The sequence below is a fragment of the Notolabrus celidotus genome, chromosome 3, assembly GCF_009762535.1.
Source record: "Notolabrus celidotus isolate fNotCel1 chromosome 3, fNotCel1.pri, whole genome shotgun sequence".
In the NCBI taxonomy this organism is placed as follows: domain Eukaryota; kingdom Metazoa; phylum Chordata; class Actinopteri; order Labriformes; family Labridae; genus Notolabrus; species Notolabrus celidotus.
The window spans coordinates 36,736,251-36,759,852 of NC_048274.1; the positions used below are offsets into that span (position 1 = coordinate 36,736,251).

Genomic DNA, 23,602 nt, shown 5'->3' on the forward strand with positions numbered 1-23,602 from the left:
AGAGATGCCCTTAAGTCACATCTATTAATGTTAATACAATTATCTGGCAGTTTCAGTGTTTCACATATGTCTATTAAAGGCTACTTAGCTCCCTGCTAAAGCCTGCCGAGGATGATATGATGCAATCACCGTCCTCTTTTGCTCATTCATTTCTTCTCATCTTCAAGCTGGAAGTAACTTCTAAACTCTACTGTGCTGCTTATACACTTGGAGTTGGAGTGTGCGTTGGAAGGAGAAGAGATTTAGTGGGACACTTGAAACCCTAAGCAGATCAAAAGCAGGTGCAAAATGCCCACTACACTGTTTTTTTGAAGTGGCAGCATTGAGTCTGAATGAGCCCCCTCTGGGTATGGAAGTGTGTGAGAACAGCTCTCTTAACAAGAGAGAAGCTGCTTATTTTCCACCAGATTTTGGTGCAGCCATTCTCACCTGTCCAAATGAACTTGTTCTGCTGTAAGCAGCGAGGATTTTTATTTAACCTCACTCTGCACAGCAGGTGTGAAAACATCCTCGGGTGCGATCACATGTTTGGTGCTCAGAACATTTTAAAGTGTTTTTTTTTACATTGTTTTGGCTTCTTTTTTCAGCACTGCTGATCAGAAATCAAAACGTATCAAAGGTTAGGGTGCAGATGTTCAGTTGTAGGGACACTTTGGAAAATCACACTGTAGGTTGACACTGAAAAAACTTGTAGATTTATTGGATGAAGCTCTTTCATTTTTAGCACTTAATACTCTTTTTTAGAATTATATCAATAAAACCAAACTTCTCAGGCAAAATGAACACCTGGACTTGGATAAGTATGATAAGAAATAACTATAATGACAGAAACCACGTCTTTTTTTAAAGGTTTTTTTTTTAGAGATTTCCGCCTACACCGCCTAAGAAAGACAGAAAATGTGGGGAGCAGGGAGCATGGGACTACATGCAGCAAATGGTTGAGACTGGGAGTCGAAACCTGGGAGTCAAACCTGGGAGTCAAACCTGGGAGTCGAACCTGGGAGTCGAACCTGGGAGTCGAACCTGGGAGTCGAACTTGCAACCACTGCGAAAAGGGCTATGGCCTCTATATAACTGCTAAATGCTATAATCAGCTGAATACAAAGTTATATCTACAGTACATAGGAGCAGGTCCCCCTCCATTGAGGCTGCCAATAGCACTGTTTGCAAAATAATATGTAGGGGAGAACGGGGGTTGGTTGTCACACTTTTTAGTGTTTTGATTATTGCTCATCATCAAAACATCTTTCAATAGTCATTCCTACATTAAATTGAAGCTTAAGGTGTTGGCTTGAAATGTGTATCCCTCTCATTTTCCAACTCATTGTAACAAAGAGGCAATTAACTATCAAACCCCAACCCCATAGTGTGTGACAACCAACCCCATCATGGGGTTGGTTGTCACACACTATGGGGTTGGTTGTCACACACTATGGGGTTGGTTGTCACACACTATGGGGTTGGTTGTCACACACTATGGGGTTGGTTGTCACATTGGTATTTCAATGGGAAAAATATTTCAAAAAAGGCAAGAAGGCAGAATTAAATTTGAAAGTTTAATTGCACTGACAAGTGATAGGCCTACATAACTTAATGCATTTTAACATAAAATGAGCAAGAACCATGAACAGGAAACACATCTTTAGGCCAGCCTATATTACAACATAAAGAACAAAACAAATAGGCCTAACAATAACGGCCTACTCAACTAGGCTACATGCAGTCACTGTCTGAGTTACAGTAATGGAAAATGTAGGGTCTGCGCACTCCAACTAATTTCACCATGCATGATTTTACCATCATAGGGCTTGGTTGTTACATGTGACAACCAACCCCAAAGAGAATGTGACGACTAACCCCAACTGGAATTTTTTGCTAGCATCAAGGCTAGCAACCATCTCACAACTACTTAGCTAGCTAATAAAAATCTAAACTATAGCTTTCCTCTCACACTTTGTAAGGGTAACACTTGTTTTGTTATAAACTCATCATTTAAAAGCCTAGAAGAAAAATACTGAGGAGCTGAATATTTACAATTTGACATGAAAAACACAAAAAGTCCTCTCACCTCAAGTTCAGCTGTCTTACTCCAGAGAAGACTATGTACAGTCATGGCCAAAAGTTTTGAGAATGACACAAATATTACATTTTCACAAAGTCTGCTGCTTTAGGGTTTTTAGGTGTTTTTGTCAGATGTTTCTATGGTATAATGAAATACAATTAGAAGCATTTCATAAGTATCAAAAGCTTTTATTGAGAATTACACAGAATTCATGCAATAAGTCAATATTTGCAGTGTTGACCCTTCTTTTTCAAGACCTCTGCAATTCTCCCTGGCATGCTGTCAATCAACTTCTGGACCAAATCCTGACTGATGGCAGTCCATTGTTGCATAATCAATGCTTGGAGTTTGTCAGAATTTGTGGGTTTTTGATTGTCCACCTGCCTCTTGAGGATTGACCACAAGTTCTCAATGGGATTAAGATCTGGGGAGTTTCCTGGCCAAGGGCCCAAAATCTTAATGTTTTGTTCCCCGAGCCATTTTGTTATGACTTTTGCTTTATGGCAAGGTGCTCCATCATGCTGGAAAAGGCATTCTTCATCACCAAACTGCCCTTGGATGGTTGGGAGAAGTTGCTCTCGGAGGACGTTCTGGTACCATTCTTTATTCATGGCTGTGTTTTTAGGCAAGATTGTGAGAGAGCCCACTCCCTTGACCGAAAAGCAACCCCACACATGAATGGTCTCAGGATGCTTCACTGTTGGCAAGAGAGAGGACTGATGGTAGCGCTCACCTCGTCTTCTCCGAACAAGCCTTCCTCCAGATGCCCCAAACAATGGGAAAGGGGATTCATCAGAGAAAATGACTTTACCCCAGTCCTCAGCAGTCCAGTCCCTGTACCTCCTGCAGAATATCAGTCTGTCCCTGATCTTTTTACTGGAGAGAAGTGGCTTCTTTGCTGCCCTCCTTGACACCAGGCCTTCCTCCAAAAGTCTTCGCCTCACTGTGCGTGCAGATGCACTCACACCTGCCTGCTGCCATTCCTGAGCAAGCTCTGCACTGGTGGTGGCCCGATCCTGCAGCTGTAACACCTTCAGGAGATGGTCCTGGCACTTGCTGGACTTTCTTGGGCGCCCTGGAGCCTGTTTGGCAATAATTGAACCTCTCTCCTTGAAGTTCTTGATAATTCGATAGACGGTTGACTGAGGTGCAATCTTACTCGCTGCTATAAACTTCCCTGATAGGCCCTTTTTGTGCAATGCAATGATGGCTGCACGTGTTTCCTTGCAGGTAACTAACAGATGAGGAACAATGGTGTCATGCACCATCTTCCTTTTAAAGTGTCCAGTCACTCAATCATGACAGATTGATCGCCAGCCTTGTCCTCATCAACACCCACACCTGTGTTAATGTGTGTGACACCTGTGTGTCATTGAAATTATGTTAGCTGGTCCTTTTGTGGCAGGGCTGAAATACAGTGGAAATGTGTTTTTGGTGATAAAGTTCATTTTCAAGGCAAAGAGGGACTTTGCAATTAATTGCAGTTGAGCTGATCACTCCTCATAACATTCTGGAGTATATGCAAATTGCCATTATAAAAACTGAAACAGCAGACTTTGTGAAAATTAATAGTTGTGTCATTCTCAAAACTTTTGGCCATGACTGTAGGTGAGCTCTGATCCTAATTCTGCAAATGTCCAAACCCCAATTTGAGAGACAGTGCCCTCTGGTGGCGAGATATAAAGAGTGTACCAACCAACCCGTGTGACAACCAACCCCGTTCTCCCCTACACAATGGTAAAAACTTGACAAATGGAGGATCATACTTATCATCATCAGCTTCTGCCACACAAACGGAGTGTTAAGGATGGGTGTCCTGTGGAGTATTTACTTTTACTGTCTACATTTGCAGCACACAGGGGGAAGAGTTGTGTGAGTCGCTGTGGTCTTTACTTCTCCTTTGAAACACGCTGTCAGAGGACTGAACCGAACAAAAGCAGACTTAAAGACTCAAATCATTACCATTTTGATCGTGTTAATGAATTTTTAATTGATAAACATAAAAGCACTCTGCAATATATATTTAACAAACAGAAGACAATATGGAAAAATAAGTTTTGTTTAATATTGTTAAGCTCTAGTCTCCTCACTACAGTGATTACTTGAATCACACCCAGCTGTTCTACATACTGATGGAAAATGACACTGCAGATGAAATAGGTGTACAAAAAAAGGGATACACCCATCACATTTTGTTTCTATTCAATTTGTGTCTTCCTTTGTGACACTCCTGAAGACATGTTTTCTGGAACACAGAAGAATTAAGATGTCACAAAGAGAATTCATTTTGTTCTATTGAAGTGTATTAAACTAAAAATCTGCCACCTTGTCCAAACAACTTTAAGCCAAAACCAAATGTCTGATGGAGAAGTCCCTTTTATTTGATGGTTCATTCATGTGCCAAATCTTGCTTCCTTTTTTTCCCCAAACCCATCACAGTGTGCCAAAGACCCAGCCTGTACAATTTTCTAAATGGACCACCTGTGGTGAAGCTTTTTTTTTTAATAGTGTCACTAATATATACTGGTGTCCACAGATCATCCTCTACCTAAAATAAGCACACAGGCCATGTCTGGTTTTTTAGGACACAGGAATATGAGCCTGATTTAGGCCGTTGTCCTGGACAGTTTTTTTTTCTGGGCCAACCCAGTAAAAAAAAACTGTTATTTGCACTATATTCATAGTCCATGAGTGTGGAACATCCTTTTAAATCCAACCCAATTTGAGTCTAACAGAAAAGCACAGTGTGGATTAAGCGTGTAATACTCGGCTGTTGCAGTCACGAGGAAACCGAAAAATACTTTCTCTGTCCAATAACAAGGGTGTATGAAATGAAATTGATCTTTCAGTTGTTAGTAGTGATTTCTTTATAAATTATATTTCACACACCACAGAGGAAAAGCTGGGCAGAATTTTGACACAAGAGGCATGTCATTATTTAGAGAAAAGAGTTGGAAAAACAGACGTTTCAGTTCATCACACTGACGCTCCCTGACCGCTGGCTCCAGTCAGACCTCATTTCACGTCTCAGAAGTCTGAATGGGAGTAGAAGACCTGTGTGTTTGTGTGTGTCTCTGTGTGTGTATAAGCTTGAACCATAGAAAGTAGGATTGTATGCATTTCACCAGCAGGGAGAGCTGACCCAGTGTCCTCAGAAGGAAAGATGAGCCACTCTGTATTTGCACGTGTATGTCTGTCAGGGGAGAAACAGTCCGGTCATGGAGTAGTGGTCAGTCAGGTCGATCACAGCACTCAACCCTTTACCTCTTTGCCTTTTCTTCTGGTCACCCTCTTTCCATAAGTCCTAATGTCAAGAAAGAGAATAGGCAGAGTGTGTGGATATGATGTATTTCAAACACAGTAAAAGCATGGCCACACAGAGCAGCAGCAGCGTGGCAGAGAAAGATGTATTGGGAGAGAAGTGGCTGTGGTTTTCAGGTGTGATTTGTGAGGAGTGCAGCTAGTGTTCAATCTGAATTCAGCCAGGGACTATGATGAAGACATTGATCAGAATGAGATGTGAAGCGTGGTGGTGGAGAGATGGAGAGGATGAACTGGAGGCGGATAGAGAGAGAGAGGCAGGGACCAGGGAAGGGGGAGCTGGTGGACGGGAAAGAAAGAGGAAGGAAAATGGGGGTTTGGTGGGCGGGAGGCAGGAGGTGGGAGATGAAGCACCACTTAGTATTAATGTTCTCAATTCTCCAGTAAAGCCTCAGAAGAAGGAGATTTTTTTGTAAGTCCCCACGCCTCTCTCTTTTACTCCCACCTTGCCTCATGGACGGTACTCTTCAATCCAGTATGCTTCACTTGACTTTGAATGATACTTCTTTGGGTTTTGACTTTTTTAATATCATTGGTATGGTGCTCTGATACCAGGGCTCATCTTGTCATTATAGTAATGTGGCCCAGAGGGCAGGGGAGAGGATTGTGTAGGCTTCTCAGTGCAATGGGACAATAGTCCAAGGAACAAAGCATCCCTCTGGCCCTTTGTTGCCAGCTATACACATTGTTCCACCTTTGAAAGATTCACTGTATGCCTCTCGGTACATTTTAACAACATTTGGGACACTATATCCAAAAGACAGGCTTGTGGACACACTCATTTCTTTTTCTGAATATAGGCTTTGGGGGCTTAGAGACTCCCATGCAGGATAGAGCCTTTAAAGTAAAACATTTAGATAGACCAGAGAGCACTGTGATGTAGATTACAGAGTGAATTTTTAGCTTAAAGGAATAACACAATCCGGAGCACTGCACAAGCTCAAAAGAAGTCAAATAAGAAGCTGTCCATTACTGATGAAGATGTAATCTTTGCTGATTCTACATAAATCTGTACTCAGGGTCTGGATTTTCAACATGGGAATTATCCTAGATTCTGTTGTTAGTTCATTTGTAGTCCAAGTAGCACAGACCAATCATGTGTCAGCAGGCTTTGATGTATGCAGGAAAAGTCTGTGTGGAGAGCAGAGGCAGGAGGACACATGCCTCTGTAGTGACATCGATATCAGTGATCTGAGGATGATTTGTCTCTATTAACAGAAATCTTCCTTCAACAAACAGATATATTAATGCAAGTCAAGCGAAATATCAACTTGATGGACAAATCTGCTCAACGCTGTGCTGCAAAGACTGTCAGCTGTTAGATTTTTCTGACTAACTGGAATGCATCAGAAATTAAATTATCCATCTGAAGTGTTGGCTTGAAATTGTTTTATGCTATCTACTGGCTCCATCAGAATAACTGAAAAGTTAGCATCAGTGGCACATAGCGCTGTCAGACGATGATAGGCGATGATAGCCGATGGGTTTGGAGATTGATGAAAATGATTTTAGAAATAAGGAATAAAAACCAATCATAGGTCCTTGAGATTAATTTGACTAATGTCCTGTATACAGACTAAACTCTGAGGGGTTTCAGGTGACTATCTTTGTGCTGCCTGAAGCTCTGTAACCACTTCACAGCACCATGACTAGACTGCAAACCTCTTCATCCCCAGATCCCTCCCTCCTCTGATCTAACTCCATCTTCAATCCCCTGCTCTTCCTTCTCCTCTCCCTCTCCGTCCCCTGCTCTGTTTTTCCACATATTTCTACTCTGCATGAGTGTGTCTCATTGGCTTTTAATGTCAAGGATTTGAAGGATCCATTATCCTGTGCTGGGAAGGAGACAGCAAAGAACATGACCTACATTAGAGAGAAACCCCGCTGACCTAACATCCTCCTCCTTTCTTTCTTTTTTTTCTATATCCATCAGATTGATACTGCTTTCACTAGGAGAGATAAGAAAGAAAGAAAGGTACTTTATTGATCCCCAGGGGGAAATAAAATGTTTTCACTCGTGCTATATTGGACATGCTACACATACTGTACAGTTTTTTTGGTATATACATACAATGCACACACATGCAGTGAACATGCTTAGGGAGAGATGTCAGAGTGAGGATACTGCCGTCAACCAGCGCACCCCGAGCAGTTGGGGGTTCGGTGCCTTGCTCAAGGGCACCTCGGCAGTGCCCAGGCAGGTGAACCAGCACCTCTCCAGTCACCAGTCCACTTGCCAAACTTCGTCCATACTGGGACTCGAACCGGCGCCCCTTCGGTTCCCAAGCCAAGTCCCTATGGACTGAGCTACTGCCGCCCCAAAAAGACAGACTTAACATGAGCCTCTCGCAGTGGAATAATACTCCCTAAAGTTTTATTTTCATATGTAATGAATGTGTCTGTAAATATATAACACAAACACATGTGTTCAGTGACTGTCACTGTGAATCAGTCACATCCATCAGAGCTCAATGCTGACAAATAAAAGCCTCCCATGCATCGTCACCCATTAAATTCCCATCTGCATGCTCCATGTACTAACTCTTTTTGATTTCCTTTTCTTTAATAACTTCCTAAGATACAGTACGTTGCATCCATACTGCACCTTAGTATGTTATTACAACATCCTAGCAATATAAAAAGAGGTTTATTGGTAGTCTTTGTCACTTTAGAGTTTGTCCTTTCGATTTAAAGGTTAAACAATGGAGAGCACTGATTCTACACTATTGACATAAACCTTTAAAATTTGCAACTAGATGAAGTCATTCCTGCATGATACACATGATCTGCTATGAGGGATCTAACAGACCTAACCTTGGGATGTAACTTTGTTTGTGTTTAAGTTCTCATATTCGTCCCTTCATACTACGGTTAACACTCATTTATACCAGCGAGGAGTTTCTCACTTGTTTACTCTTCTAAAAAGAGAGCACATCATTATTTCGAATAAAGTACTCCTGATTTTCATGCATTAGAGTTTTATATTTCCATGCAACCGCAGTGTTTGTGGTGTTAAACCTCCATCATAGACCTCATAAAAGTTAGCCAACATGACAGCTTCCAAAAAGTGAAGCCACACAAATGTAGAGCTCCCTCTCCTGGCTTATAACAGACAAGACATCAAGCTTAAAAAAAATCAATACACTCATCAATTATGTTTTCTTGGTAATGGCTTCTGTCCCCATAGTTATTTTTTTACCACCCTGGTTTATGTCACTTTTTGGAGTGTTTTAATTGGTATTTGATGCTAAAATTTGGATTATTCTTGACCCCTCTGTTGACAGCAGCAGCTCCTGCAGCACTGTGTGCATCTATTAGTATCAGCTTTAACAGACACATGAAGCTGTTAACGCTGTGGCCTGTATCTACCTTAGGGATCTTTGCCCTTTAATTTGTAGGATAAAATATGTGTTTTAATTAGTGTAACATTGAGACATCAATACTGCAGCTGGCGTGAGGAGGGGGTACATTACTTTTATATATTTAGAGGGAGAAAAGGAAGACACATCATTGATCTGAAGATACAGACAGTGGACTGAACACATTCTCACACACATTAAAGTAAGGAACAAAAGGGAAATGATGTTTTTGACTTCAGTATGTCTCAGCAAATGTGCAGTGTTTAAAGCTTAACTGATGCAACACAGTAGTTGGATGAAACAGTGACCCATAAAACCTGTTACAAAGAATCAGTCATTGCAGTGCAGGTCATTAGAGGGAATAAGTGGAGTAGATGTGACCTGCATGTTTAGTGAGCACAGTTTAGCCACACTGAATGAGATCTAATCAGTACACAACACTGAACATGAAGTGACCCTGATTCAGTTTAACACGGTCCACGTAAAACCTGTGCGTGTGCGCTGCTCTGTGTGTATGTGTGTGTTTGTGTTTGTCCATGTGCATGATGAGTTCACTGATTTGATTGTAAACTCAGTGGTAATCCACTTGACCAGTGTGACTCTTGTAAGCTAAGGAAAACACATCCAAATGCAAACTCAAAACACATGCACACGCACACACACGCACACGCACACACACACACACTCATCAGAATATTACAGTACATATTCAATTTCCATTTCATTTCCCTTCCACTGCAATCATCAAACTGTTTAACCTGGAGACACAGTTTCCTTTCTGCCTCACACCATTTAGCCCACTTTGTGGATAGTCACTGCAGAAAGGGCTGATTTATTACGTAGACTGCTGACTGCACTGAAATATACTAACATCTTGAATGCACTCTCTACATTAGCTGTCTGTCGTTTTCTGTGTGTTGGTGTGTATGCACTCATGTCTGTTGGTCTGTGTAAGCTGGATTAGTCAAACATTACTACCTTTGCATTCCTCTGCAGTAAAATGATGCTATTATGCGTTTTTGTGGACCCCAGGAAGACTAGCGACCACGTTCTGGAAGCTAATGGGGATCCTAATAAAGAATAAAGAATTATGCTTCACTAAGCGCACATTTTAAGGAAATTGATTTAATTGCATGTTTTGTCTCAGAAAGGGTTTTCTTTTATACACTGGGTTGACAAAGTAGTCTCCAATTGTTGAAACATTTGTCTGTTTCAGGGAACTGTTGTTGGCTCAGAGAATGTCATTACAAAAACATTTGTAAATTGGAGTACATGTCGTCAGCTTATGCCAAATGTGAAGTAAATTTAAAGAGCTACATGAGCAATGCACACACAGGAGACTGCAGCATACATGGTAAGTTATGGTATTGTATGCAAAATCAATAACACTTTCATGTAAAAGCTGGGGAGAAGTTTATTAATATTCTCTGGAGGGTGATTTCACAGTGAGGTGAAGTGTATAGGCCTATCATCACTCATGTATATAACATGTTACTTTGGACACATTTGAGCTATCAGCTGGTTTACCCTGGAGTTATATTTCTGTATTTCACTCACTGACAGCACTGTGAAAGAAGAAAGCTGCTGCAAATAACCAGATATAAATAAACAAAAAATCCCTCAAAGCTTTTAAGTGCACTTATAGTAGCCAACTGTATCTGAGACTCTACTGTCATTTGGTATGTCTATTACATTTGGACTAGGCATGTGGTACAGTGTATCCTGAATATCTACATAAAGTAAACCGAAACTTTATGAGACTTTGTCCAGATATAGTCAACCTGTGAATATCTCAAAACTTCACAATAAATGAAGCTTTGCGTTATCATGCAGGACATGGAAGTCATACGCCTCAGCTGCTGTCAGGCTGCAGTTTGAATCATTATTCCTTATCCACACAACCAATCACAGCTCATTGTAACGATAAGGTGGTCTGTTTAAACATGTCTTCCCTCTCGCTATTCCCTGCAACACCTTTGCTGCCCACACTCTGCTGCTGTTGGTGAAACTTTGCCTCCTCCACCCCAGCCTCCTCTGGTTTAGTAAAAATGTCCATTTTGCCATTGTGGAGGATTTTGCAATGCACTCCCTGGAAAGCCGAAGCAGGCTGCTTGGCTAAACTTTGCGTTAGCTTATAGCACCAAGCATAACTGTATTTCTATTTGGCAATAAATCTATGAAGAGAGGGGTCCTGACTGAACTTTTGTTTAGCCAAGCCAAGATATTTTTTTAATCCTCAGTGTCCAAGTCGTAAACCTTGTTCAGACCATTGATTGTATAATAATATAAACAGCACGCCTCCGTCTCCTCCCATCACAAGGTGTGAAGCCAAAATACCACCTTTATTGGTGCTGGCGTTTCATGCTGGTGGAGACAAGATATGTTCAGAAGCAAGCTGGCCAGTGAAGCCGTCACACACCTTCCACTAATTAAAACACACTTAATGTACTGCCAAATGTGACGTATCCCCCAGGTTAGTGCGGTCCACAGCAGAACTGTTAATGAATGTGTTGATTGGAGGGGGACACCCACTGTCATGGGAATGTCACTGATTATTGAGTTAGCATGCATTTGATTACTCTCACTATTGCTGCACTCTGCTATTCCAGTAAAGAACACTGCAGGAGCCTCATTTGTCAACAGAGTTGTCAATCAATCATCTTTTTAACATCAAATAATTCAATCAAACACAACTTCTCAGAAAATTGAACACTTGCACATAAATCACTAACTGCTAGGACAAAAATAATGTTTCAGAAAAAAGTGTATGACCGTATTTTAGTTTTATAGTTTGACCCATGTCTTATCTTTTATAAAGGAGGGGGCGGGCTTTATGACCCGCAATGCAGCCAGTACTGTGTATAGCTGTTGTTCTGTCCATGTTTAAATGGTTCAGACCAAAGCTAAGTGTTAAGCAGAATTGTTAAAAGTCTGAATTCATGCTTGACATTAGCAAATGGGTTTTTCTTTATGTTTCCAGTCAGAAGTAGGGATTGATGATATCTGATGCAAAGGCAATGCAATATGTCAGGAGGATCTCCATGCTGATTGGTCAAACTGATAAAAAAACACTTCCAAATGTGTATGATTTGCCTCATGTGATCCACCCTGCATGTATTTGCATCTGCATTTTTTCCTTCTCTCTGTAAAAAAAAGTTTCTTCATGTACTCTAAGCACATCTCAGACCTGCAGCCTCATCACTCTAAAGCTGTACAGCATTATTTGTATGTGGTATTAAGACACCAATTTACAGGAAGGGCATGCTCCATACATCAGGGAAGGTATGCTTTGAATAATCATGAAAGTCTAGCTGATATCCTGCATAAAGTGGACTCTCATTTTCTAGTGATTGTTGCTTTTTAAAAATGCAACGTTATAAAGATAGTAGAATTACACATTTTAATGCATTAACTCCCCTGCAGAGACGCAGGTTCATGACCAGGTTGTGATCCTTTTGGCTTCTTCTGACCACCACTTGAACACAGTTAATTGTGTTTGGGAGTGGAGCTGTTGGGGGATCACTGCCACCAAACTTGAAACTCTCTTAATAACTAGAAGTGCCTGTGCAATGGGAGATAAGCACTGTTAGACTACTCCTTGTCTGTGAGGGAAAGGTCACATGAAAGTGGCTGGTATGAACTAAAAGCACTTCTAAAGCTTCACCTTGTATTTCATCAGCATCAATTCTCTAACCATTATCCGTTTCTTTTTTTGTCCTTCTCCATCCAGCTCCAGTCGTTCCTGCAGGTCAGCGTAGTCCAGGTGCGGGTAGACGAGTGTCCTACTTCAGAGTGTGCTGGAGCTGGCGGCTGCACCACTGTCTTAAATGTGCGGGACACACCAACAGTGGTGGATTGTGGGACCATGAGTCTTGTCTCTGTGACAGTGGAATCCACGGCAGTGTGCTCCTGTCCCGGCAGAGAGCAGTCCCATCAGCCCTGCAGTGCCTATCCCAGAAACCCTTGCTTCAATGGAGGCATGTGTGTCGACACTCAGCATGGCTACAGGTGAGTTTCAACTCAAAGCTTAAACCAAAACTGAGCCAAAGGGGCGAGCTTCCAGTCTTTCTAATTATAGGTAAAACAGATAAAGTAGCATGATCTGTGGTCTGAGAGCTTGTAAGGATTCATGCTGGGGAAAGGAGTCATGTTTTATATGAGTGAAAATCCTTTTTTTGTTTTAAGATTATGACACAGAAACATATAAAAACTGGGACAATGATGACAGTAAGTGTCTGAGTCAATTAGTAGAGGTAGAACAAGACAACTGCTTGTGACTATGAAAGATATGTCTTAAAAAAAGGTGAAATATTAATATATGAGTACAATGATGCAATTAACTGAAACTTTTTACATTTCAATGCTGTTTTTTAATGCTGCGGTTTGATTTCACTGACAAATTATCTTGGCATTTGCCATCAAACACAAACTGAGATGAGTTGACTTACAGGTCCTTTATCAGTCCCACATGCAATATTTAATTCCCCTTTTCTCTTTAGAAATCCCTGAAAAAGTGTCTAGTGTTCATTTCTCCCTGGCTGGTTGTCTAGAGCAGCAGACAGACAGAGCGAGAAAAAGGGGCGAGCAGGGACAATAGGAGTAATGGACTAGTGATGGAAAAATCACAAAGAGAGCAAAGGGTAATTCTGGACATGATTGTACACTAGAATGGCTCTCTGTGTGTAGACGTGTGTGTTTACTCCCCTGACTCTCTCTCTCCATGTTATTGTTTGGGTGCGTTTGTATGTTTAAAGATTAAAGTTGAAACCATGCGGGGAACTCATTTAACACTTCAGGCTATTCTTTTTATTTGTGTGACCGGAGTGTTTCTCTCTTGCTCTCAGTTGTTCTTCTTTGTTGTTGTTGGATTTGGTCGTGATAGTCTGAAAGAGACATGAAAAGATACTTTACCTGTTGCCTTGGGGAAATTGGTTTGCAGCACAGTCACAAGACCCTTTGCCACATACACCACAACGTACAGATAACCTTTTCACATACTCATAACAAAGAGCGTTCCTCAGCAATGGTGTCTTCCTTGGCCTTTGCCCATGAAGCCCTGTTCGGTTTAGTGTGCGACATATGGTACTTGTTGAAACCATGACCCCAGACTGTTCCAGGATGGCCTTCAGGTCTTTGGATGTTTGACGTGGGGATATTTCTACCATTTACACCAACCTTCGAAGACTTCTCTCATCAATTTTTCTCTTCCCCCCCACGTCCAGGGAGGTTCTTAACAGTTCCATGCTTGGCAAACTTCTTAATAACATTCCGCACTGTTGAAACAGGGATACCAAGGTCTTTGGAGATGGCCTTATACCCTTTGGAGGTCTTGTGTTTGTTGATTATCGCACTTCTGATGTCCTCAGGCAGCTCCTTTGTCTTCACCCTTGTGACAAAGGAACAGGGGCAACAGATGGCCTTTTAAAAACACCAAAGTCATCATTCATTGGCTAATTCATGTCACATGGGCACAAACAATTTATCCCAGGTGATTCTCATTTGTGATTTACCACAGGTGAGTCACAATGTGTTTCCATACTGAATTACAGCAAAGGGTGCCAATACCAGTGACACAGCAAGCTTCAAGTTTTTATTTTTTTCCTCCCATTGTTTATTGTTTTAAATTGTTGTTTATCATTTTCTCTTTTGTATCAAACACAAGTTCTCTATAGAATAAAAATGTTTCACTTGATTCATTTTTTTCAGAAGATATTCCACATTATGTACTTAAAGCTGGGGTTGGTAATCAGATTTAGATACACTTTTTGTTATACTGGTTAAAATGATCTTTATGTCCTGATGGCAATCAATACATGATGTGTTCTTAAAAAAGAGTGAAAAAAACCTGCTATCTACAGCCGGAGTAAACCTGGGAAAACACCAACCAATCACTGTTTTTTGGCTCCCCAAATTTTAAACCAATCAAATCCCGTCCAGCCGTTCTGCCCTCCTCCTGCGCGTACATTTCCCCGGCGTGCACTCCTCCGAGTCCCCGTCTCCTGCCTCTGCTTCCCCTGACTCTATTTACTGCCCCTCTCGCTCGTCCTTGGGCCTGTCCCCTCTGACCTGATGAGGTGCTTTGCTCAGGACTGTAGTCCGGATCAGAGTCTAAAAAGCTCTCACCAACAAGCAGAATAATTAATGACGTTCAGTAAGTCCTACAGAAAATATATATTTATTGTAGCTTCCGTCCGGACGCTGTAGTGATGACGAGCCGATTCGTGAACACGTTGATCTTTAATAACCGGTCACTGTCGGCCGTGATCACGCCAACCAACAAAACAACAATCAATGTTTGAATGAATGAAAAACTTCTCCTCTCTCCTGCTTACACACTCTACACCTCTCCTGATGCCTTCACTGACCGTCAACACTGTAGGAATTAAGAACATCTCCTATGAACACGTTTAACAAACAGGAGAGCTGTTACAGTTTTATGTGTGTTATAACTTTTCTCCTGATATCGTGTCACCAGTACAACTGGCTAATGCTAGCATGATAGTTGTGAGTACTAACAGCAGCCATGTTTGTTTGTGTTTTTAACTTTCACTATGATAATGTTTTGGTGAGGACCGGTTTTGAATCAGTCACCATCATATGGTTGAGAATCAGTGGTGCTCGTGCATGTGAGCGGGGGGGTCGTCGTTTTGGAGGAGCTCTGAGGGAGGAGGGGAGGGGTTAGACGGAGTCATGAGGAAAAGCTACATTCAAATTCATGCTGGTTTTCCGAGACTACCAACCCTAGCTTTAAACTTCACGGGTGCCAATAATGGTGAGCAGGACTGTACCTTTCACATTTGAACCGAAACGGTACCAATACCTGGTACCTGGGAAACGATACCGGTACTCAACGGTACCAATTTTCGGTACATTTGTGTGTTTATGTGGTAATAATTGTGAATTTGTTTGATAATAAAATCACAATTTTTAAATTTAACATATTTATTTAATTTAACATGAAATGAACAGAAACAGGATTATATAGGTGATTAGATATATTAGCTGACTCGTGCTCGTGGCGTCTAATTGCTCTTTAGGGAGTTTATCAATGAACACACGTGAACGCCTGCAGACGGGGAAAAGTCAGTTCTCCATCTCTTTATAATAACAGGACACACTACTTACTTGTTGGGCATTCACACACACAGAACGGTTATAAACAGGGCAGGTAGTCGGAGCGAGAGAGTCCGTCTCAACTTAATCCTCCTGCAGCTCTGCCTCGCCGTGAGTGCGCGCGCCCGTCAGCTGCAGGCTTCGTTTGGCGTCTGGCACCTGCACTGCTCAGTGAATCCTATCCTATACTGCTGGGGAAGTAGATACATCAGTTGAGAGACAAATCCCAAGCAGCTCATGTTGTCACTGAAAAAGAAAGCACACATTGATTTAGCAGGCCTGTCCTGAGGTTTGGTTTCTCTCTAAGAGCATCAGGATCAGTAAACATCTTGCATTGGAAGTTCTTTGCCAACATTTAGCCTCTGGCAGATACGAAAAAATCCCCACTCTTAAAGCTTGCATGGTCTACCGCCTTTCCTCTAGACGAAACTATCTGTCCAAAGTGGAGTGTGTTGTCTGGTGATGTATGAAAGAAATAAAACCGTTAATCCGGCTTGGCAGCTGTTATACATGCCCCAGCTACAAAACAGCTAAAAGGTGTCTATCTTTGATGACCGAAGACTGCTGTGATATTTTCATGATAAGGAGAGCGAGAGGGGAAATCGGTGTGAAGGGAGGAATTAAAGGAAATCAAAGGAGTGAACTTAATCTCAAAGCATATGCTTTTGAGACTGTGCTGGAGAGATGGAGAAAAGAACGCCTGTAGAGTTTGTGTGGATGGGTGTGTTTGTGCGGTTTAATGTGGAGGGAAATGTTCTCTCGAGGAGTGTCAGTGATTAGAAAGGTTAGAGGAAAGAGTAGATCAAAACAAACAACAGTGCCACTAAAGGAAACTTTTATTCAATGTTATGGCTGCTCTAATAATCCCATAATAGCTGAGCTCTTAATTTGGAATCCCTTGTCTTTCACTCTTGTTTTGCTCATTAAGTGTTAAGTGTGAGAGTGTGTTGTTTCTCACTAGTGTTTTGAAACTTGAGGTCAATGATTAAAACAAAGTTGCCGTCAGATTGCTGATAACACTAAAGGGAAATCTGACCAGCTGCTAAAAGCTGTTACAGCTCAGCATTTGTTTTCTTAGTGTACTAAATGTGAACGTGTTTGCAGTGTTGGAAGCGTCAGCTTTACTTTCAAGCAAGGGAGGTGGCGTTACTGTAAATATTTGAGGTATTCAATTTCAACTTTGTTTGCTCACCTTTTTTTTGTTTTGTCTTGTCATGTGATCTTAAACTGCCATGAAGACACAACATGATCAGATTTGTTAGTGTTTGTAAATGTTCACAATTCACATTGTTTGTTCCATTTGATCTCCGAAGTCTCTGTGGTGAACAACTATAGGCAAATTTCCAAATCGTGTGTTCTCTCCAAAGTTTTAGAAAAGTTGGTCGGTGAACAACTGAAATGTTTTTTAGATGCACATGGTGTCCTCTCACAATATCAGTCAGGTTTTCATAAACAGCACTGTGCTGTTACACAGTTGAAATATGTTCATTTTATTCCTGTTTTATTATAAGTTTCAGTTTGGTGTTGTCACTTTAAGAGTGACAGAAAGTGTGCCTCTAGTGGTTGGGTCACATGACCTGTGAACAGAAAGTAAAAGAGCATTAGAGAGCATGGTGGTGTTTTTTAATGGCAGTAGCAATCCAGGGACATCTGCCTGAACATTCTTGTTTTTGATAGCATCGTGGGTAAGTGTTCTTTGTATAATGTATATCTTTATTAGTAGCAGATTATTTTTGGGATCAACATATTTTATAGTGTGACACTGTGTTCCCTAGTTAATAGTAATAAATAAATAAATAGATATATAAATAAGGTTACGTTAAAATGATTTAATTCATTAGAGGTGATATATGTTTATTAACGCTGTATATATGTCAAAGCAACACTGATATTGTTTTCTGTACATTTTATAGTTTCACCCTTTTCTGAGGTACCAATAAACCTGTGGACAAGCAGACAACGTCTTCAGAGTCTTGGTGTAAAGAAAGAGTTTAGCTGTCTGTCAAGGTGTATACAGGACATATACTGAGGACAGAACAAGCACAGTACAGTAACTGCTGCTGTTAAAGTGGTAAATGACATTATAGAGCAGTCCCTCCAGGAAATTGCGATTTCGCGATCGCAACTATCAACGCAAATTCAACCAATCAGCGCGATTTTTTCACGGCCCTGCAATTTTATACAATCACCGCAACTTTCCCGCAAATTTGACCAATTACATCAATCTCAGCCCCTGTACGTCATCGGTTTCATCATCAATTTGACTTCCTTGGAACATAAACGTAAGTCCTCACTTGATCGGCACTTTTCAACAACAAAGCACGCACAGAGAACGGGTGAAGAGAGGGGACAGCAGGCAGGACAAGTGACCATGACAACGTTGTTATTTATAGATTGAGGGGCACAGTGTTCACTTGGTCTCTACCTGCAGCAGGTGTGCTTTATGAACCAGCTCTCCTCACCTCCATGCATCTGTCTCTTCTTCATTGATGAGTTTTACCCCCGGTGTGCGTTAGTGACAAAGACACAACAGGGGGACGTCTGTTTACCATTTGATGTTTGACATTGTTGCCGTGGTTACCGTAAAAAGCTCTGTATCTACAGCTTGATTTAATCCAGTTTGGTGAAACATCAGACACCTTTAGTAAGTTTTGATCAACTCCCTGTCATCAAAGATGCAGATGCATTTCAGAGTGCCGTGAACTGACTGTGCATCAGTCGCTGTGAGGTGCATTCAGGGACCGTCGTAAATGTGCAATACAGTCCTTTCATGGCATATTTTTGTGAATCAAGAGAATCAAAATACAGTCAGTGGCCACATCAACAATGCTTTCTAAAAACAACTGTAATTTAGTGTATTTACTTGCCCCTGAGATGTTATTGGGGGAAAAAGGCAAAAAAAAAATAATCGCAACTTTCACCGCAATTTTTTCAAAAAGCTTTCGCAAATTCAGGCTTTTTGAGGCCGCAACAATCACAAAAAAATCCCGCGAAATCCTGGAGGGACTGATAGAGGCACTAGACGGACGAAATTATTGTGCAGCTCTCTTTATAGACTTGTCAAAAGCCTTTGACACAGTCGATCATGGCATCCTGGCAGACAGACTCCATAAAATTGAATTATCCAACCAACTAGGCTGTTAATTGGTTCTCTAATTATAGAACACAGTGTGTCCAAGCCTGGTTCTCTTCCTTTTTCCTCCCTGTTCTAAAGGGCATGCCTCAAGGTTCTATATTAGGGCCACTGTTGTTCACAATTTATGTGAATAATCTATGTGATAGTTTGTCTAATGTTGTGTCCCATTTATATGCTGATGACACAGTAATTTATTGTTCATCTTCTTCAGTTTTAAAATCCCTTGAGTTCTTGCAATCAGTCTTTGATACTGTTCAGTCCCACTTGACTCAGCTCAAGTTAGTGCTGAATGCAGACAAATCAAAGACCATGGTATTTTCAAATGGCAAACAGCTTCCGTCTCACCTTCCCAGGCTGTCTACGGCTCATGTTATTGAAATTGAAATGGTCACATCTCATAAATACTTAGGCATTCTTCTTGATGAGAATCTGTCTTTTAAACTACACATCGATAAACTTGTTACAAAGTTGAAGCTGAAATTGGGCTTCTTCTTTTTTAGAAATAAATCTTGTTTTTCACTGAAAGTCAGAAAACATCTGATCACCACAACTTTTTTACCCCTGTTGGATTATGGAGACCTGCTTTTTAATGAATGCTCCTGCTCAGTTTTTAAAGAAATTAAATCCTGTGTATCACTGTGCTTTGCGTTTTATTACTGGTTGCAGCTATCATGTACATCACTGTTCCTTATACGCTGTCGCACACTGTCCGTCTTTGTCCGGTCGTAGACTCTCTCACTGGCTGATCTTTATTTATAAATGTATTCTTGGACTTCTCCCTACTTATTTGTGTGTACACATGTGTAGAAACCTCAGCCGATATGGCCTGCGCTCTCAGGACATCATACAGTTGCAGGTTCCCGAGAGTCAGAACTGAACTGGGCAAAAAGGCTTTTAAATATTCAGCCCCATTTACCTGGAATGATGTGCAGAGGGACTTGAAACTGACACATCTTGTAACTCTGGGGGAACTCAAGTCACTCTTAAAAGACAGGGAAACAAGCTCCATTGGATCTTGTGATTGCACTGTGTAATCATGTAACCATGTGATACTGTGACCGTATTCTATTTGTGTAGCTTTGTGTGCTTGTGTGTTGTAACCTATTTCGTGCTGCCGTCTTGGCCAGGTCACTCTTGAAAAAGAGGTTTTAAATCTCAATGAGTCTCTTACCTGGTTAAATAAATAAATAAATAAAGAAAAACTCCCTCTCAAGTCTGAATTTCTACCTGCAGACTTGGAGAACATTAGATGGCCACTCCCTGTATCAACAGTAAAAAAACTGTACCTCTAATAGAACTAAACTACGCTGCACATAAACTCTGAGTAATCAAATCAAATGCACCAAAGGCAATGTTCAAGGTCTATCTGTGGACTTGTTGTCCTGTTGTTCTCATTCCATGAACTATCACATAGTGTGTTGTTATAATCTGGAATTAGAGTTATTTCAGCTTGTGACTGAAACGTGATCAATTTCAGTCTGACATCAGTCTCAGCTTATGCCTCCAAAGCATAATGGAAAGCACCAACAATCACAGTTTCCATCGACTACTTGTGTTTTGTGAAGCTGTACAAGCGTAAGGATGCCTGCCCACCAGTGACAGACGTAGCTCCAGGCACTAGTTTCCGGGCCACTGTACCATTTCTATGGAAGTTTGCCTCAAATAGCGACATGAACACAAGAACAAGTTACATAATAGCAGGCTTTTTCTTATACAGCGACCCCAACTAAATGTCATGTGTGGAGCAAAGCAAAAGAAGAGGACCAAAATGCAGACAAATATGAAAATGCTTTAATAAACAAAAACCATGAGAAACAATTATCAAAATCCACAAGCAGACTTCAACAGAGAAACAGTAGAGAACAGAGAGGAAAAACACAGGGAAGACACAACAAATCCCTTACAAGAAAGATTCAGTGAACTGACACAGAAGGGAAGAAACACAGAGTTAATACACAAGGTGATCAGACAAGTGTGAAATGAGACACAGGTGAAACGTATGAGGTGCAATCAAAGCGGAGGGAAACACACAAAGGCAGGAAGTAAAAACTAACCAGACATACAGGGAGGAAGAACTAAAAACTAGAACACCAAAAACTTAAGAAACATGGATGAAAATATGCAGGTAAGGAATACAAGAACACAAGACCGTGTAAAATAACACAGGAAGAGCAATAAAGATAATGAAAAAGGGGGAAACAAAACTTAACAAAAGCAACTCGTCATTGAAATCATGTTCAGTCATATTGATGGAAATATCAGTGTATTTACACCTCCACATGAAATCTGTCAAGTCTGCCTCATGACATTTTGATGAAAACAACGTTACAACTTTTATATAAATCCAATTAAATGTTAACATTTTAGATAACAAAGTTTTATCCAAAGCCACTCAGAGGAGGACAATAGCCTTCAGTGTTGTCTTCAAGTATCGTTTTCATACAGCAGGAAAACCTCCAGCAAGTCTAGGAGAGCTGTGAGAAGTCCTGACCTGCATGTCAGGGACTCTCTGAATCACCTGCTCCTGCTGATAAAGCCAGCACATGTTGATAACTAACTGAAGGTAACTCACACTAATTGATGAATATTCTATACTAGGCGATGGCGGCTGGACATTATGCGGTTGTTCACTAGCAAGGACCACGCCACACAAGGATATAAGTTGAACATTTAATTAATTAGTTGTGCGTGGTGTGCCCAGCAGAAGGAGACTCAGGATGGGGGTTCCGTCTCAGCGTTATCCTGCCGGAGCTGATCTTGACCCAGGTTGTACCTGGAAGTAGACAGGGCATAGAAGGAGCGAGCACGAGTTGAGTAGGAGAGGACAAGGAAATAGGTTAAGTGCAGTAGAGTAAGGTGAGGGAGGGTGGGTTGAAGAATCACGGACAAGCAGTTGGAGTAGGCTGGCTACGTTTAAGAAGGCTTGTCAGGTGATTGAGGATGTGGTTTAGGCGTGGTCCTGCTCCCGAATCTAAGTTAACACCTTAACTTCATTTATTGTTAATCTTCGTTTGAGTCTGCTCTGGTGAAGCACAGTTATGATGGCTCAGTTGATCTGTTGGAGGAGGTTTTCTTCTAGAATAAGCAAACACAGGTTTTGGTACTTTGTTCTGCTGGTATAATGTGCAATTATTGGTCCTATCAGCGGCTGGGATCCATTCTTAGTGAATTTCTTCGCAATGTTTCCCTTACTCCTGAAAATACATGAGTGACTGTTGCAGTTATCCATCAATAAACAGCTCAACTGTAAAGTACTTTCTTTGCATATGGGAATCAAATGCTGAGAAAAGCTGTCAAACAAAACTAATGCACATTAAGAATATGCAAAATGAGTAGATTGATAATAAATATGTTAAAATGGAAGAATCCCTTTTATCAGCAGCTTTGACTTGTTGACATAGATTTCACTGTGCAATGAATGAAGGATGACACCAAAATGTCAAGCTGTTGTTGAAAACCTATTATTAAATGAGATTTTAAATGAAGCCTTGAATAATTTTAAACGTTACATAAAGCTGTCGAGGAAGTAAGAAAGACGAGGCCGGTGAGGACAAAGGATTTGGATTTAGTTTGAGTCCTGTCTGTCTTTTACTTCACAGTATTTCCAGAGGTCTTTAAAGCTTTAGTGAAGTGACAAACTCTAAAACATAATTATTTTTTAGGCTGCCAAATCAGCTTGGTGAAAAGAAAATTAACAAAGCTATCTTCCTTTCCACTTTACTGCTTCAAGTAAAAGTTTTACATTCCTGTTCCTGGGTCCTTTATCCATCTGTTCATTGTTAAACTGCATTAAATTTCCCTCCCTTTCCCATATAAAAGCACATGCTTCAATTTATCTGAAACTGCAAAGGGACCAGGATGAGGTTTTGTAGTATTTGGGTTTGTACCATTTAGTTTACGAGGCCTGTGTGAATGCAGACACCAGTTGTTGGTGTAGCTGAGGAGGTATAATGTCTCACTTTCAGATGGAAAATCCGATTTTGCTGCATTCTTGGCGGAGTCTTTTGCTTCTGTATATTTCTAGCAATAAAAACAAAAACAAACCTCCTATTAGATGAGCAGTCGTGCATGTTAGCTGTCACATACTGCCAGTTCTCGTTTAAAATTCCTGGCAAACTGGAAAACTGCGGGAGAGTGTTGTCATTAGCATAAATCACTCTGTAAACAAGGCCAAAAGTGGGTTGAGAGGGTTTCTACAAATTCTTTTTAAGTACAAACATGATGATGCAATAAGCTCTTTCTAGTGTTTGGAGTGGAAGGGGAGACATGTTGACCCTGTTTAACTTCATGTAATTCAGCTCGATGCTCCGTCTTTCCTCGGGCTCCATCTTTAATGGTGGAAGTGAAGGGCTCTTTGCAACCAATTAAATCAAACACCAATCTGGATCTGAGCTTTTATCACTGCTTCAAATGTTACTCTATGCAGAAAATTAATGTTCTGATGAAATTAAGAGCCAATTCTCACAAAACACTAATTCATTTATAACGCTGCATCATCCTCATAGCATCATTGCACGCTTTCGTGTTGGAAAGATAAACAAGTTTATATGTGAAATTAAATCAAGCATCTCACAAAGCTATAGCTTCTGTTAAATGGTGTAAAATAGCTTT

General features: G+C 40.9%; 1 protein-coding gene and 1 long non-coding RNA gene across 2 annotated transcripts in view; both read left to right on the forward strand.

The window, feature by feature from the left end:
- Positions 1-23,602, forward strand: part of si:ch211-186j3.6 (neural-cadherin) — a 351,776-nt gene that overhangs the window by 188,938 nt on the left and 139,236 nt on the right. Inside the window, exon 26 of the mRNA XM_034679695.1 lies at positions 12,473-12,750. Coding sequence (XP_034535586.1) covers positions 12,473-12,750 — 278 coding nt within the window. The remainder of the gene's footprint in view (positions 1-12,472; positions 12,751-23,602) is intronic.
- LOC117810092 lies at positions 17,345-17,812 on the forward strand. Its single transcript, XR_004630695.1, has 2 exons — positions 17,345-17,540; positions 17,769-17,812. It is a non-coding gene; the product is annotated as an uncharacterized LOC117810092 (long non-coding RNA).